This window comes from Corapipo altera, unplaced genomic scaffold (genome assembly GCF_003945725.1).
Source record: "Corapipo altera isolate COAL_440 unplaced genomic scaffold, ASM394572v1 45, whole genome shotgun sequence".
Taxonomy (NCBI): Eukaryota; Metazoa; Chordata; class Aves; order Passeriformes; family Pipridae; genus Corapipo; species Corapipo altera.
The window spans coordinates 23,094,729-23,113,100 of record NW_020884877.1 but is presented as its reverse complement, the minus strand read 5'-3'; the positions used below and the strand labels follow the sequence as shown (position 1 = coordinate 23,113,100).

Here is an 18,372-nt window from a genome sequence, read left to right as displayed (position 1 = left end):
TGTACACTGGACATGTATATGTATGAATTTAGCATTGAGCAGCAATTACAGCTGTAATGCACACTAAAACACCATCTGTCCTGTCCCTGCAGGTGGTTCTCCTGGGCATTGACATCATTTCCGCACTAGTGTCCCGCTTACAAGATCGCTTCAAGGCCCAGATTGGCACAGGTGAGGGTGTGTGTGTGAATGTCCCCAGTGCTCTGCTGGCATCCCCTCTGGCTGCTGTACACAAAGCTTGGTTTCTCCCCAGGAGAGCACTCGGGAGGCTCTGAGTGGTTTCAGGCTCAGCTGAAGGGCAGCAGGTCTGATTCCTCCATTGGGTGGGGGGAGAGCAGAGGGGCTGTGCCACTGTGTCAGTTTTTTCCTGAGGGATTTGGATGTTTCTGTTTTCTTTCCTCAGTTCTGCCAAGTTTACTTGATAGACTGGGAGATTCTAAGGACTCTGTGAGGGAGCAGGATCAGACCTTGCTGCTGAAAATCATGGAACAAGCTGCTAACCCTCAGGTATGTTCGACAGCCCTCTACAGCGTGAGTGACTGGCTGTGTAAAAAGGAAAACTTTTTTCCATCAGAGAGTTTTCGCCTGTGGTTCTGTCTGAAATGGCTTCATCTCCCTACACCTTGTTATGAGATATTTGCTTCACTTGAGAATGCTGTTGCATGACAGGATACACATGGGAGTGTGAGTGTTGGTGGATTTCCCAGGAATGGGATATGTTGGCAGATGTCAGAGTTGTTCTGGGTCTTTGGAAGGTACTTACTTTCTGTAAGTATGAATATTGTTTTAGGTAGTGGGGAGTTACTGTAAAGTCAGCACAGAACAAAGAATTAGTCAGAGCTAAAAGTGTCTTGCTGCTTCTTGTCCTGTTGTTCTTGAATGGGCCTAAATCTTATATTTAAGCTCCAGAGATGGCGTAGTGTATGTCTGCTGGAAGAGAGAATCTGTTTCTTCCCCCACTGTCTGTTTTTCCTGTCTCATTTTCTCTTCTCTTTTCCACAGTACGTGTGGGACAGGATGCTGGGAGGATTCAAACACAAGAATTTTCGGACAAGAGAAGGGATTTGCCTCTGCCTTATTGCAACGCTCAATGCGTAAGTCAGAACCTTCTGCAAACTGGTGTTGTGTACACAAGCCTGCTCTGTGATTCACAGTGGTGCTCTTTTGTTCTTCATTCCCAGATCTGGAGCTCAGAGTTTAACACTGAGTAAGATAGTGCCACATATATGTAACTTACTTGGAGATCCAAACAGCCAGGTAAGCTTTTGCTGTGAGTCACGTCTAAAGGTTGTGCTGGTTGCCTTGTTGGTAATCAGGGCTATGTGTTCTGGCTGGTAAATCAGCTCATTATGCTGGTGGTGAGCTCTGAACAATGCTGTGCGTGAAGAGCCCTTTGCTGCTTTTGAAGAGGTATGATTTGAAGTGTATCCAAACCAGCATATCAATTACTCCAAGAGTTCAACAGAACAACATGAATCTGCAGGCGAGATGAACAGAGCAGGAAGCCTTTGTGGGAAAGGAACTCCTGTGCCTTACTGCCTTGAATACAGGGGAGGCTGTGAGGATCCCTCTGGGCTTGATTCAGCACCCCTCACCTTCAGAGAACAACCAGTCTTGGTGGGGAGGGCAAATGGGACCAGTCGGACAGCCTGGCCATGTGTGCTGCCAGAAACTGTGCAGGAGTGTTCTCAGCAGGGAGTGAAGACAAGCAGTATAGAGACCTTAAATCAGCAGTGCAACCCAAATGAAAATACAAGCTGAATAAAATCTGTTCCTTCTATATGCCTTTTGTCCTACTTAAAATTAGATGGAAGTACGTGAGGTTAGTGAGAAAAGGGGGATGGGGAAGCAGGGTTCAAACCCATATCATGTAGTGCGTACTAGCAGTTTTTCAATAGCCCTGTTGGTTCCCCTGCCAACATGAGTGACACATAATGGGATCCAGGTCTGGAGCGGGTGTTCAGTTGAAAGGAAGTGTGGGCTGTCAAACTGGGGAATTGGTTTTCCTTGGCTCTGGGGAGTTGGCCATATTCCTCTGGCTGTCAGGGCCATCCCTTGCTGAAGAGGAGGACTGAGTGTGAAACAGCCTTCCCTTGCTGCTTGTGCCAGTGCAGGAGGATAAACCATTACTCTGAGAAGTTTCTGAGGAAGTTTAATATTCAGGGTCCTCAGGTTCTGAGCTGAGACTAAGCAAGCTGTTACCCTTCAAGGGGATGGATACTGGGTTTAGGGCTTGGATGCGTTGAACAGCCAGATGCCTTGATCCTGCCATTGATGAGCTGTTGAATGAACTGGGAAGTAGGTGTTTTCCCTCAGCACTGCCTCTTCCTTGTACCTGGCACAGCTTATTATCCCATATCCAGCTGTGGGGGTAAATAATGGATCTGATCTTTCCCTTTCTACTGGATCTGGTTCCTTGTCCCCAGAAAGCCCATGCCTGAACTGATCAGACACCAATTGCTGTCAAAGTGGCTCCTAGTGGAACAGCGCCTGTCTGGGCGCAAGGGCTGGTCCTGGCCTCCCGCAGGGCTGCTGCGCTGCTGGTGCCTCCTCCTGAGCACTGGGAGACCTGCTGCCCGGTCACTGCTGCCCTCTCTTGGAGAGAGAGGACAGAGAAACACATCCAGGTCAAGTCCTTTGCTGTGGATGTGGGAGCTGTTCCATTACAGCTCTTTTCAGAAAGAGTGCTTTTGTTGTTTTTAACTAATGCAGTTGCATAACCCAGTGTGCATCTGGTGTGACAACAGTATTTAAACTCTGATTATTTTCTCAAAAATAAAATTGAGATCGAGTCAAGTGTTTAGGGTTTTTTTGACTAGGAAGCAGGGCACATGTGCTTGCCCTTTGAATCTCACCTATAGGCAATTCTAGCTTGTGTCCACAAGATATTCCATGTCTAGTCACAAGGTGTGCAGGTGTGTGGGTAGCTGCCAGACCACCTTTTGAGAAGCAGAAGTGCACAGCTTTGTAGGTGTTTCTGCAGGCAGAGCAGATAGTTTACCTTCTCCGCCTGCTGTGTGTGGTGGAGGAAAAGGGTTAAGTATAGAAAGATGACGCTTTAATCAGATTTATGTCTCTTCTGTTGTCTGACGGGAAGGATGTGCTCAGCAATTTCTTGCAAATCAGTTTGGAAAACATGCAAAATTAATGGTGACTCAGGTGACTGATTACTCCTCCCTTGCTCCATGTTTTGTTATCAACGTAGAAACATAAGTTTGTAAAACAGATTTAAAGTTCAGTTTGGTTTATAATGTCCAAATAATACAAGGTCTATTCATGTCTCTCCTTTTTTCATCCAGTAAATGTACCTATTGCACACAGTGGGTGGAGTTTGGCAAAGGCAGCCAGGCTCCCAGTGTATGAAACCTTTCATCTTATGCCTTCACTGCCTTTTCAATTAAATTAGACCTGCTGATACTGCTAATATGTGAAATGCAGGGTTGGAAGCTCCTTCATGAACCCTGTGGTAACATGTATAGTGGCAGCTGTTGTTACTGAGAAATATGCAAATTTAGTTCTCCAAGGTAGGACAGGGATTTAGTTATTTAAATTGTAAAGATGGTTGATTTCTCTCATCTCTCACATTCAGGTTCGAGATGCAGCAATAAACAGCCTTGTGGAAATTTACAGACATGTTGGTGAACGTGTAAGGGCTGATCTCAGCAAAAAAGGATTACCACAATCTCGGTAAGTTGAGAATGTCCTTAAGTCTTCACCGGTTTTGGTCTTCTTTTTATTACCTTCCTTCCTGCCTTTAGAAGGCTTTGGGAGCTGCATGATTGAACCTTTTCCTGGGATCAGGGTTTGATATTTCTTCATCTCAGAAACACTCAGTTTTCACTTAACGTGGATCCTGTACCTTTGCCCAAGTATGTCACCACATCTGGAAAACCGCTAAAATTATTACAGGTGTTTAGTTAACTGATTTATGATTAAATTACTTAAGATTTTTCCTGTATGTTCTGCATGTATAGAGAGGATGCTTAAAAGTAGCCTGTGTTTATGCAAAAAACCCCAGTCAAAATAATCAGTTTTATTAAAAAAACCCCCAAAATAAACAGAACCAAAAAACCCCACCAAAAAAGAGTCCCTAAAAACCCCAAACAAAACCCAGCCAACTCTACATCAAAACCAAAACCACGTCCCTCTGCTCTGCCATTTCAACAAAGAAAGCTGCTCTGCGTCTTACCTCAAGTGCGCAGGGTGGAGCATGGTTAGACCTGAGGCTGGAGGAGGTGGCAGCTTGTCAGGGCACAGAGGGAGGAGGGAAGAGGTGGTTTTGGAGGTGGGGTGCATGCAGATGGAGGCAGCACTGTTGCCTCTTGTTCTCCAGTGAAAACATCTGCTTCCATAATGTGGCTCAAAGTAATAAACTGTCTGGGAAGGGATAATGAGAGGTGATAGGGATCTTCTGCTCCACCAGGCCTGTCACATAAATGGAAAAGTGTCCAGACCAAAGACAAATGTTGTGTGAAGTTTTTTTTTAGGGGTGTGTCTTGTGGTATTTCTGCAAATAGTTAAGATATGCAAAGTGGTGATGAAGTGGAAATGCATTTACAATTAGCCATGTCACATCTTCAGTAATGTAATATTTCCAATTATATCTCTTACACCTCTGTAAGTTTTTCTAATTAGTTGCATATTGACTTTTTTTTTTAATTTTAAAATAACTTCTTTCCACACTGACGTTTTCGACTGTGCTCCCTATGAACTGAATGAAGCCAAATTTGCCTGATAACATCTTGAGATGTTAGAAGATAGCTGCCCGGGGAAGTGGTGGAATCACCGTCCCTGGAAGTGTTCAAAAGCTGTGTGGATGTGGCACTTCAGGACATGGTTTAGTAGTGAACACGGTGGTGCTGGCTTAAAGGTTGGACTCGATGATCTTAGAGGTCTCTTCCAACCTTAGTGACTCTATGATTCTAATATTCCTAAAAATTAAATTCAGTTGTTCATTGTGCATTCCTTTAACTTTCAAACAGGTTGAATGTAATTTTTACAAAATTCGATGAGGTCCAAAAATCTGGAAACATGATCCAGAGTTCAGGTGGTGAGTAGAATTACTTCTAATCTCTTCTGGTGTTTTTTGCAATTTTCTCTAGTAATTTGCTTACTTTAGTAACAAGTGTTTGTTACTGTTTTTTGTATTGATAAGCTTATGAGTTAGGAAGTAATCTTAATAGGTATCACTCCTTGTTTAGGAATAGATTTTTGAGAGAATTCTTGGTGAGGAAATTTATCCTTCTGCCAACAGCTGGGTAGAGCAGAGGTGAAGAACCTGAGTTCAGAACTACGGGTTCCTATCAAGTTCACACCCTCTGCAAGGCCAAGAGCAGGAGAGATGATGTCCCTGGTCATTGCCACCATGCTCTCAGAAGCCAAGAGAGCAGAGAGGTCTTAGCTCTTTTAAATTGGAAAAAATATCTTTTTCACTTCTAGGCACCATTCTTTCCATATCCATTTTTAAATACAGTAAACTTCATCCCTGTAGGAAATAATAAAATCAACTTATTTTGAAAATCCTGAAGTTATAATTTGGATTATTCAGAAATGTGATGTGATATTCTCTTGTATGTTTGTGAACAATGAAGATCTAGTGCAGGTTCCTCAAATGGAATGGGTTAAAATTATGCCTTTGCATAATGTGGGAAAATTTTGTCTGTACAGGTAGATGAGACTTACAGGGGTAAAAAAGTGCCGTTGAGAAACAAGTGTCCTTGTACTTGTTTCAAAGGGGGGGAAGTAAATATTTAATCCCTTAGCAAACTCCTTAAGGTTCACAACCTCCAAGTGATTGCTCTGAAATCCTAATTGAAACAAGCTTACTGCTGATTCAGCTTCTCTGCTTTCCACTTGGCTAGGCCAAGGCAGAATTTTTTGCTGGCAGTGAAACAGAAGGGGCTTTCAAAAAAAACCCAAAAGCAGTTTGATGCCACTGTACTGTGTATGTTGCTGTTGTTTGGAGTTTGATGAGACAGACTTGTGATCTGTGGTAAAACATATTGCTTCATCTAAAGCATCTGTGTATCAGAACTTCTACTTTTAGACTTCATTGGAAACTATTTTTTCTTTTATACCCCTTTGTCACTGTTTTGGTGAATTTGAAGATTTAACTTTTTTGCGCATTGAGTGCCCGAGACCGTATGATCCCCATCTCATGTCCTTGACTCCATTGACAGGCTTTTAGTACTTCCAGACACGAGTACTCCTGTCTTCCTCACCCTGCTAAACCTGATCCTCTGGTGTCTCTCTGTTCTTGCTTGTGCTGTGGCTGGATGCAGTCCTTGGAGTCTCTGCGTGTGTTAGCATTTCTCCTCCATTGAATCTCTTGTGTGGACATTGAGACCAAAAAGTAGCCTGGGGAAAAAGGAGATGGTGAGAGTGGAGGAGTGTTAAGGGGTCAAAGAGAGCAAAGGATAGGATCTCCTATTGCGCTGCCAGAACCTTTTTATCTTCCCTAACAATGAAGAAGTCTGTAGTTTCAGAGTTAAAGCAGTTGTCATGTGACACCATTACTTATTAATATATTTTGTGTGTGTGTTTGAGGGGAGGGTTCAGTTTCCTGTAGTGCCATAGGCTGGTTTGTTTCTTCCTTGCCCTCTAAGCATAGCACAAACACAGCACACATGCTCGTCATATCTAATGTGTCAACAGCTCTGTGCAACTTTCAGTTTACCTTGGTGAGGTTGTGTAAAGCCAGCGAAGGAGGCTTATCTTCACCCGTGGTCACAAGTTTATTATGGCCTGAAGACAAGCTAAGTTGTCAGGTTTCTTGTGTCCCTGACACCCTCTGCAGCTTTTGAACAAGGGTGACACTTTCAGCAGTTGTCAGAGTCACCAGGGAAGGTGATGATAAATATTGCACATCCAAAAGATTTGCCTTTCCCAGGAAATAGTGGAAATAGCTCTTAGTTTTGTTAACCCTTTTAGTCGGGCAGAGTGGTCATATGGGTGAGTGAGTCTGTGCTTTTCTGGTGGGTAGCCAAGAACAAGGTGTTGGCTGAAGGGTCACTCCTAACTGAGCAGTGGAGTTGTGCTAATTACAATGAGACTTGAAAGGGGTTGTCCAACCTGTCTTATCGCAGAACTGGACAGGTGGGAAGGCAAATGTGGCTTCTGGAATGGTGGAATATGGTGAAAACTGGTCTCTTGGCTCTGAGACGAGACTACAGTTTGGGATAACAATTTCCTCTACTGGTTCACTGAGGATTCAAGTAAAAGACAGCAATTGCAGCAGCACTGTTTGTATATCAGGAGTGTTTTGGAGATAAGGGAGTTGCTGTAAGTTGTTAAAGAGTTCCTATCTGATGGTTCCCAAGACACAAACAAACAGAAATCTTACTTAGACTACCAGAAAAGGTGCTTAAAATAATAGAACACTTTCATAAACCAAAGAATAAATGTAATAAATGAACTCTAATCAGATTGTGAATTTCAAGTCTCTGAAAACAATCTTCATTTTGTATTTATTTTTCTGTGTTGTGGTCCATGAATGATTCTTTGAGTGTATCTTGAATTGTTTATTTTTTTGGCTAGGCCTTGTTTTTATCATTTAGTAATACAAGAATCAAATGCATAGTGGGGTGGGGGAGGTTTGCAGAGTATCTGAGGTGTTTCATTAAGACAGAGGGAGGTTTTGGCATGCCCAAGTATGCTGCTTGTTGCTAGGCTACCAGCAGCCCTTATAGCTAGAATATGAAGTTAAAATCCACGCTGGATTTCTCGATGATTCTCAGTGCATCTCTGTTTTGTTATTTGGCATATAATTAGTCAGCCTCTTGAAGCAAAAATTATAGTTTTTCCCCCTTTGGGCTTTCAGCAAGCTAATTATTTTCTGTGTAACTGCTTTTGCTAATTATGCAGATGCCTTATTCCCCTGGGACAAATACATTTTCAGCATGAAAGAGCCAATAATTGCCAGCTAGTCAGCTGCTGTCTTCATGTGGCGCTGTGTGATGATCTTGAATTGGATGTGATACAGAGAGAGAGGCTATTGGACACAGACTCCAAGAAATTCATGCTGCCTGAATTTCCTTGGTATTATCTGGAAGGACCTTAACATAAAGTGTACAGGTTTTCTGTGGATTTGAGTTGACTTTTGATCAGACCACAACTCCAGAAAGCTTTATAATCAAGTTTCAATGCAGATTAATAATAAGATAAATGATCTGCTGAGAGATACAGGCTGATAGCAATCGATGACCCAAACCAAAGCTTTCAGTAGCCAAAATGTTTTGGGGTGTTTTTTATGCTTTTGATCATTGTGATATCTTAACGTGATGTTCTTTGATGTAAACCTTTTTTTTTTTAATATATAGGTCACACAATTTTGGGAGATACTTCTATATTTATGTGTGCAGGGATACTGCAGTGGAGTGCCTGTGAAAAGGGAGGGGATCGAACTTTCTTGTTGGTGATGAATTTTGACTTGGGAGAGTAAGATTTAGGGACAGTGGAGGTGGTAGTGGTCTTGGACTGCAAGGGAATCAAAGCAGGAGATCTGATAGTCAGAATTCTAGAGTTGAGATCTCTCCCCCGTGGATGCTTGCACAGAGTAAGGTGAGAGGAGGATGCAGTTTTGGTAGCTGACTGTATGAATGTGTGTTCTAAGAGTGAGCAAGTTAATTAAAATAGTGCTAAAATAGATGATGTGATAATTTCAGTTACTGAAAATGTATGAAGAAGGAGCAGTGCTACTTTTCAATAGAACTACATCTATATTTGAGATAATGTATTAGATAAACATGCTATTTGCTAAGTGAATTCTGTTTAGGCAGTTGGAGTCAGATGGAAACTAGAACTATTTTAGATTCCTGTGTTTTGCTAGTAATAAAGTTGAGTAATTGAATACTATTTTGATATCTATTATATGAAGGAAAATCACCCACATTTGCCAAGTATTGCCATGCATCTGGGGGTGGGATATTGTTTGTTTGTCAACACACATCCAAGCAGCAGAATTGCAGACTGGAAGGAGGGACAACTGTCTGTGGTAACACAGAGAGATTTTGAATAAATCTCTCTGTGTTACTCTCACTAAATGCTGCGTTGTGCTTTTCTGCATTCATTCCTCCTTGTGCAATTTAAATTCCATTATGGCTTGTTCTCTGAATACAGTTTTCAGTTTTCAAGAAAAAGAAAATTCATTTCATTGAGTCAGCATTCTTATGCCATGAAAAAAGCAAGTAAATACGCCTTCACCTGTGTGGGACCTTAGAGAGCAGTAATGTCTGATATTTGAGTGAGCACCATTAACTCAAGAGTACATCCTTGTGGAAGGTATAAATGGACAAGATGAGCTCTGCTCCTTTTCTAGCAGCTTTGTAAATAAGTATGTTGCTGCCTCCTGGATCTTAAACTCTGAAATGTAGAAGGGAGGGGTGTGAGCAAGCAGGCACAGGAGGACACATGGAGCTCAGCTGAATGCTGAGCAGGCTTTTATTTTGGAGGAGAGGTGGCAATCGCCTGCTGGGTCACACAGCGAAGTGGTGTAGGAGGGTGGCGAGTTTGCTGCTGGTTAAGTTGCTGAGAGACATGTACTGTGGGGCTGCTCCCGGAGCACAGTGCCCTTCCCCAGGATCTCGCCGGCACTGCAGAGAATGACTACAGGGAAAGGTAGGTGTTAATGATGTGCCACTGGGATGGATGTGTTTATTTGTTAGTGTCTGAATATTTGACTGTTCTGTTTCTTTTTAACGGTGTGACCAGACTGAAGCAATCTTGCAGTAAAAGTGGAACTTTAAAAAAAACAACCTGCGAGCATCTATAGCCTGGTGGCATCAAATTTGGTTTAAGTTCTATAAAATATGATAAATGATCTGTTTGATGGGGTGAAGGAAGAGGATGTGTACATATATAAGGGAACAGAACAGGTTGTGAGAGGTGAAGGACAGGTATTTTCAGAAACCCTTCCTGGTCTGTGATGTTTTTGAGTGATCACTAGACTTTAATTTCCCAGCCGTTGCCTTTTGCAACATTAGTTGGGAAGATTATTTAAATTGGTTATGAGTACTTTTGAATTGGAACCGCAGTTCCAAGAATGTGCCATATGGAGAATCAGTGTTTTCCCCTGCATTTTTGTATTTTAACTACATTTCTGTAACGGAGGATTTCTGTGGTAGTCAGTGAGGCTGGAGGAGATTAGGTGAAATGGAAAGGCAGAGGACATCTGTATCTATTCACCTGTGAAGAATAATTTACAGGATAGAGGCACATATTGCATTTATTTTTGATACGTAAGGAGCCTGTGCTTAGCTTTCAGAGGAGGTGATTTTTGTTAGCCATCTTTGCAAAAACTGCATCATTTTTCTTTCCCTTTTTCTCTCCGTTCACTGTACCTGTTGTCGTGTTGAAATCCTTACTACAGTGTCGATGTAGTAGACTAAATTTAGGAAGTCTGAGATTGTCGGTATCTGAATTTTATAGACCTTGGTTTTGTATTGATATTTACAGCGTCAAGGTGCGAGTTAACTGGCAGCTTTTTATGTAACAGAAGGTGGAAATCACTTGGGCAAATTGAATGCTGTGGAATGGATACTACATGTTACAGTACATGCCATTTCTATGCACAGTTCTTCGTTTTAGGGGCTTGGAATATCCTTTTGGAATATTATGTTTTACAAGGCAATTATTGCATGTATTTTCAGAGGAGGCAGTGGATGCTTGTGTGAAGCATTCCTTGTTCACTGTCAGTAAATGCCTCCCAGCTCCAGGAAATAAACACAGAAACCATCTAGGCTGGTCCTCCTTCTCTGAACTGCATCACCTGTCAGAGGATAGTGTCACCATCTACAGCCAGAGGATAGTGTCACCATCTACAGCTGAGAGACCTTTTCATTCTGGCTCCTCCTGTCCTGGTCAAAAGAGGAGTTGAGAATAATCCATTATTTTAATAAAGTTACAATTGTTTTGAATAATTAATGTATTTAATTGCTTATTAAAGAAAACGAGCATGTATTGTTGTCAATGAAACATGATGATTTCATCATGCTGGGAACTTCTCAGATTAATAGGATCAGCTGGTGGAATGAAGAGCCTGGTCTTATCTGTTGGGATAAGTCCAGCTGGTCTTATCTGTTGGGAAATGTCTGACCTCCAGGTCACCACTGCTGAACTGTGGTAGTTGCAAATGTCAGAAGAAAAGTAAGTGTGTAAGTTGTTAGTGCTATTGTGTGTTCTGGATTGAATCCAAAGTACCTTGCGTGCAGCATTTCCTTGCAAAGAAGTGTTAGACCAGAGTTACTTTGGTTGTGTCTCATCACTTCCCTAAACCTGATGGTTTTATATGAACACACAAATGCTATTTTGGCAAAGCTTTGGTGTAACTAAGCAGAATCATGTTGCTACTAACATCACTAACAGATATGCATAAAATACAGGCTAAAGGAGTGGGCAGCTTAAGGACAAGATGCTGCTGTTCAGTGGGGGGGTTGTGAGCAAAAGATTAATGTGCACCATTCCATTAACACTTAATGGAAGTTAAATGCATTAATATCCTGCACATCTGGAATGAAATTTTTCATGCAGGGCCTGATCTTCTTCTTCCTCTTTGGTAAAAGTACCATGTGGATCTGAGTGACCTCAGTGATTGTCTTAGAGAATACATGCAAGTTGGAACACATTGCAAGGATGAATCTCCAGTCCAGTGTTCATAAAGAATTAGAATTAAAAAAAATCCTACACACTTCCCATGGAAACTGCAGTAACATCTGGTACAGCTGCAGAGGTGATCACAGTTCAGGAATCCTTTGTGGTTGCTGTTTGCTATGGTCTTTTCCTCCCATTTCTTTCATGTGTTTTGGTGTCAGGTTGTTTTCACCTATGAAACAAAGCCTCAGATCTGCAGTGGTCATTCTTTAAAATCTCTGGACCAGTTTCCTGGTATCTTCTGTGCTGCTTTACCCAGCTGGCTGTCCTTTGTAGATCTTCTGTTAGAAAGAGTTTAGGGATCAAAGCCGGAACAATATTAAATCCGGTGACATTTTCCCATGAAAGGACTAACTCTAAATATCATAGTTTTGATCGCTTAGCTTTGTCATTTATTGTACACACAATCTTGCAGGGGCAAGTTTATCAATAGGATGGTTCATGCACATGCCCATGCACACACATATTGATCACTGTGAACATAGCAGTGATTTTAGGTCAGCCTTTTAATTCTCAACAGTTCCCTGAGAGAGATGGGAGTACAAGTTATTTGACTATCCTAAAGGAAGGCTGGCTGGCACACTAAAGGGCAACCTGGTGTGAGTAAAAAATAGCTGTATACTCTGCAGATTCATGAAGCTTATTTGTGTCATGTTTGTGTTTCACACATTCTGATTTCAACACTTGTTGGGCGAGCACAGGAAAGTGCTTCAGTGAGTACAAGTGAAGGTATCACATGCTTTCTGCTGTTATGGAAAGAATTATAAAATTGTTCTTGACATAGGAATTTTTGCCTGAGGCTCACAAATACTTGTCTCCTCAAAAAGTGGCAGAGAAGTGGGGATCTTTCTCCTTTCTGTATGCTGGCTGGGTGCTGGGTTCTTGAGAGTAGTCTCCTGGTACTACTTTTAAATTAATGCTCTGGGCTGTTCTTACATAGAATCACTGTCCCAGTTAGAATTCAATTGCTGTCTCTCATCAGCAGCCTCAGCAGTGGCCAAAGACTGCTTGGGGGAGAGATGAAATTTCTTGCACCTCTTGTGGAGCACTTTGATGAATTCCTGTGCTGCTGCTCTCATTTATTTGATGAGATTTGTTTTCAGGTTGAGCATGTAACAAGTGAACTGAGTTTAGCTGCTGTAATTAGCAGCCTCTGAGGACAGCACTCACCCCAAGGTAATTGGTGAAATACAGGATAAGCTTTTAGGGGCAATAACAGTACGTGAGACATGTTTTCTCCTGCCAGTGACAAAGAACATCCCTGCCCTTGTATACTGTAGCTGCAGTGGTTGCAGCTTCCATAACCGTGAGATTTTATTAAAGTGTCTAGACTGAAGAGCACCTTGTTGATTTCTAAAGAGCCTAAGATCAAATGCCTGGGGGCTTGAAGATCTTCTTGTACCTAGTGTCTTTTCATTTTCAGATCATTGACCTGAGGCTGGATGAGATTAGACTGTCGAGTCCATTTCTGAGAAAGACATACTAAAACAGATGGTGTATCCAGTTTTAACATACAGTGGTAGAACAAAAACTGCAGTAATGGCCATGTGAGTTTTGGGCATGAAGAGGACCTTTTCCAAATGCAGTAGCAGACAAGTGCTGATTTGTTACTCCAGAAAGAAGTACAGATAATGCCTTGTCTGTACTTGGCCCTGATCTGGCATTATGCTGCCTTCCTCCTCCGTTATGTTTGGCTGAAGTATTTTGTTTGTAACTCAGATATAGCAATGTGAAATAGAACAAAACCAAGCTATAATAAGTAAAAACATCCTATTTTTGTAGTATTAAGACAGCAAATACTGTATAATGACTGGGTTTCTTCTGCTTGCTGAAGGAATTAATTCTGCCCTGCTGCTCTGTCAAAGGAATCGTTTGTTGCATTGTGAAAAGCAGTTTGAGTCTATTTTTTGTTTATTCCCCTGAAGCCCCAAAACTGCAGACAGCCCTGAATAATCCTGGCTTGATTTACACCCTGCGTGTGGCCTGCAGGGATCTCACTGCAGACAAATCTTCATGAGGAAAGCTGCTAATGGCTGCTGCTTTGCAGTTGGCCTTCAGAGTCAAGCCAGGTGAATTTTGGCACAAACAATGCACTAAAGAGGAAGAGGTAAATACCTGTCCTTTAGATGCTTGACACGGAAGTGTCTGGTGTTATATGCAGATACTGATGTCTAAGGAATATGAAGCATATCTGGACTTCATTGGAAACTAGGATGGACAGTGGTTTGATAAGAGAGTTTTGGATGCTTAAATGCAGAGGTTTACTCTAATTTTTTTTTGCTCCAGATCTGGTCCCTTTGATATTAATGGACTCTTTCTAATGATTTCAATGAGAAATAAACTGGACCCTTTGTAAATTGCTGGTAGACTATGTTATAAATAGCCTTGTATGAGTGTTTGAGGCATGACTGCTCCTAGTCTTCCAGAAGGAAGGGGGAAATAAAAGTTTTAGGTATGAAACAGTGCTGGCACTGCTTCTGCTGGTGGGTTTTTTTATGCAATTGGCAGCATTGGGGCTGCCTTTACCCCCATGTAATGAGACTGTTCCCTTTGGCTGTGGTGTGGGTACATCTTTAAGAAATGCATGTCTTCCACATACATCTCTCTCGAGTAATGGGGCTCCTGTCTAGTGGAGCGCTGGTTCATAATGAGACTTGACATTTCTAATTAGGTCTGCTTTATGAAGAATGGGCCTAACTCTGTTCTCTATTATTGATATTTCTCCCCCGACCTCCCCCCAGCTCTTTCTGGGGATCAGGGACAGTCCTGGAGCCAGTCTGAAGAGGCAGGGCCGGGCATACTTCTTCCTGCTACAGCTCTGCCAGTGCACTTCACCTCTGATTTATACTCCTGCTATTTGAGCTCTGTGCTGGGCAGGAGCTGAATCTGCAGAGACGTCTAATCACATGGAGCTTCTATGATGTGGAGAGACAATCACGCTCCTTTTCACTGGAGACTTAAATCAGATCTGATCCCAAGCTTCCACAGGCAAAATATTTATGCACCAGCTCACTGAAACTTATTCTTTGTCCCCTCCCCCTTAAGAAGCTCCATACTTATCTCTAGTGCTTTCCTTAGATGTCTTTTTTTTTCTATTTTTTTGATGTGCTGGATCTTCTCACTGTAGTGGGATTTCTCCAGAGATTCTGTACTGTGTCTTTGTATGCACATTGTGCTTCTTGCTTGCTGCTTCCTTTCATGTTGCTCCCTGAAGCTTATTTATTATCAAGGGCTCTAAAGCAGTCTTGTCCCTATTTTTGTCCAAACTATTTCTTGTTTATTGAAGCATGGTATAAGGATCTCTGTTCACTCTACCTGAGAATGTGAGAGATGCAGTAGGATGCTGGGGCAGTGGGAGCTTTGTGACAAACTGTGCAAAATACTGTGTCTTTTGTAAAAACCAGGCCAGGTGCTCAATCAGCTGCAGTGGGACGTTTCTTCAGGGCCTCCAGTGTGTCTACGGGGAAATGGTTTGGTCCTTTCCACCAGCTTCTTCCCAGGAAGGCTGGATCACAGAGCCATCTAAACCAGCATGTTTTACATGCCCTGAAACGTGGTGCATGGTACCAGTTAGAGGTGAGAATGCACCTGGGCTATGTTTGACTGTGCTCTGCAGCCTTGGCCAGTGATGGTCTGACCAGCTGGATTTGGCATGGAAGAGGTTTCTGTGAAACAGCACACACTACGAACACCAGGAAAAAGCTGTGATCAACAGATCATCTTTTAATTTTTGGGCTAGAATCCTGACTTTTCTGTACCTGTAAGACCACTAATTTCAGAAAACCTCTGAATTAGAAATAAGATCCTTTTTATCAAGAGATTATCAGTTAGTTTTATGCAAGTTCCAGTAGTCCACATAGTACAGGAACTGAGGGGATGGCCCAATGCTTGTTTTTTTTCCCCATGAGTTGATGTTTTTTTTCACTTTGAAGATAGTGAATGAAACACTGGAACAGGTTACCCAGAGGATCCCCATCCGTGGAGACTTTTAAAATTAGTCTGGGTGAGGCCTTGAGCAATACAACTTTGTCAGCCCGGCTTTCAGAAGGAAATTGGATCACTTGACATCCAGAGGCCCCTTTCAAGCTAAATTATGCCATTATTTTATTTTTCCTTCTGTAGGAGGCAGTAGGTATTGAAGACCTCCAGATTCATTCAGTGTTTCTTTTGCTCAGTACTTCATAGCTGTGTGTGTCAGTAAGCTGTTACTGAGCACTTCAGTTTATCAAGAGTGGTAACAGGGCTAAAGGCAGAAGAAAATGTGACCTCAGCTAACAACATGACCTGATGTCAGCATGGAAAGGCTGCAAGCCACAACAGAGGCAATTCTATAAATGGCAGCCTGTATCATTTAATGCACATCTTCTGCTGATTTGGTGTTATACTAGAACTGGTGAGAATACTTCACTCTAGTTTTATTGGTCTGTCATCAGTGTGAGTGTCAAGTTGCACAGGATCATTTTCAGTGAGGCATTAAGGTGCAGATTGCTCTTTGATTTTAATATTAAGAGCTTAAAGCTTGATATTTAAATGTGGATATATTCTAATTGTTTGTCTGAGGAGCAGCTTGCTACAAATTAGTAGGTGAGATATATTTTGTTCTATTTAATCTTCGTACTGTTCTTCAAAATACTATTTTTATAAGTCTTCTGAGCCTCTACTTGTAATATTAAGCTTTATTTTGCAAATAGAGCTCTGTACTCCTGTTCTCTATTTAGACAGCCTAAACATTTCTTGTAGCTCAGGATGTTTGAATGCATTTTCTTCGTCTCAGTAAAGTTTTTGACCTTCTTTCCTCATATATTTACAAAAATAAGCTAAGTAAACCTGGTTTAAGTGTAATCTAGGGGGCTAAGAACCAACCCTCAAGTCAACAAACCCACCCATATTCCAGGCAAGAATTATGAGTGGTTCTTTGTGTCAGTGGGAGAGGATTTCCAGATGAATTAGTAGGACCCTGATTCTAATATTTAACCACAAAATTACTATTAAAAAAAAAAAAGAGGGACTGGAAGTTCTCTGATGCATTTACTCTGTTCTGCTTTTCAATGGAGACTTCATCAATTCAGTTTCCAATTTGTAAAGTGGAGGAAAAGCATACTAGGGGCCCTTGAAGCTTTTCATGGGAAAAAAGGCAAGGCAAACAGGTCAAAATGACACTAATTGGAGCATTCACTTCTTGTGGATGCCAGTAGGTAAAAGTGGCATTGAAATTCATGTTTCCCGGTGCAAAAACTGATCTTATTTGCTTTCAGTCTCTGAGTGAAGGTGAAAGTCAATCTATAGTTGTCTGTTACATGCTGTGCTTCACATGTGCCAGTTCCTCAGTTTGCTAATTCTTCTATAAGTGAAGGCAAGCGCAGATGGTTCCCAAAGAGAACCAGATGATTTACCAGCATGGCAGTGCGTTTGCAGGAGTGAGACTTGAACAGGCTTAAGGCTGCTTTATTGTCATTGCTTTGAGTTCAAAGTTTTCATTTAGGAAGCTTAAATTCCGAAGTTCTGTCCCCTTTTTTAGTTTGTGATTAATTTATGGATTTTTTTATTCTACCAAGATGGTTGTCGACCTTTCAGTCATTTGTTATTAAGGAGCTATGCTCATTATCTGTGGTGCCTAGATGAGAATGGGACATGTAAGGAGAAGTTCATGTGTAGGACATGCCTTAATTCCATAAGAGACTTAGGATTCCTCTCCATAGTACCAGGAGACAAAGTTGTTCTCATCCCTTCACAGACTCTTCAAAATAAATCATGCCAAGAACAGACCCTCACCAGAGGGGCAGTGTGAGTGTAGTATCATCTTTTTAGCTCAACTGACTTAGTTTAGCTGGACTGAAAGCCCCCTGGGTGCTGGTTAACATGCAGGTTAATGGCTCAACGCCTGCTTCCCTAGCTAGCTTGTGTCTCCTGAGCATGGATTCAGTGTTTGGCAACATCCAGGGAACTGATAGGATATGCACTATATCCAGTGAACCGGAATGCTGCTGGTCAGTCATTGCTGCAGGCTACCACAGCAGTACAAACAGTAAATAGCCATTGTATAACCAAGCCATTTGATTCCAGTCTAATTCTTGCCATTTGAAATTAAAGTAAGTCCTCTGCAATGGAGGTGAGCGATTCAGGTGATTTAAGTGGTTGATGTGTGAGCTTCAGATGAACCAGGCTGATCATGCTCTCGTGTTTTGGGAGGCCCCAAACCTTTTTCTCTCTGAATAAACTGATACCTGGTAAAGCAGTTGGCCACATCTGAAGATCATCCCTAGGCAGAAGTCTCTTCTGTGGTACCTGCAAGTATACAGGACTTCAGCACTCCTGCTTATGAAAGGAATGAAGTGATCCAGCAGACCTTCAAGCTCTAACTGGGTACTTGCCTACTCCAGAAATGCTGAAGATTTATCTACACATTAAGCATAGAATTTGGGTTTAGGGATTTGATAAGACATTGATAAGATATTTCCCCCCACACTTTATTCCTCTTTCTTCTGAATTTTGTTTGCTTCTGGAGGCAGGGTGCTGCTAACTGCTCCTTGCTCCCTGTGTTCGGTTTTCAGCTACTGGCAGATGGCAGTGCCCTATGAGCATTCCCTGTTATTTATGTTAAACAAGGTACCAGCAGCCTGTATTGCCTGCTAAAAATTACTGAATTGGGTGGAGAACGATTTATGCGGCTTTTTCTTTTGCAACCCAGTTTCCTGACATTTTTGATATGCTACTACTGATGCGCTT

General features: G+C 41.9%; 1 protein-coding gene across 13 annotated transcripts in view; it reads left to right on the top strand.

Annotated features, from left to right (window-relative positions):
* Positions 1 to 18,372, top strand: part of CLASP1 (cytoplasmic linker associated protein 1) — a 179,079-nt gene that overhangs the window by 52,735 nt on the left and 107,972 nt on the right. For all 13 annotated transcript variants that reach the window (XM_027636825.1, XM_027636827.1, XM_027636824.1 and 10 more), the window contains exons 3-8: positions 93 to 171; positions 404 to 507; positions 1,003 to 1,094; positions 1,182 to 1,257; positions 3,590 to 3,687; positions 4,983 to 5,050. In XM_027636825.1, the coding sequence (XP_027492626.1) occupies positions 93 to 171; positions 404 to 507; positions 1,003 to 1,094; positions 1,182 to 1,257; positions 3,590 to 3,687; positions 4,983 to 5,050 (517 nt within the window). The remainder of the gene's footprint in view (positions 1 to 92; positions 172 to 403; positions 508 to 1,002; positions 1,095 to 1,181; positions 1,258 to 3,589; positions 3,688 to 4,982; positions 5,051 to 18,372) is intronic.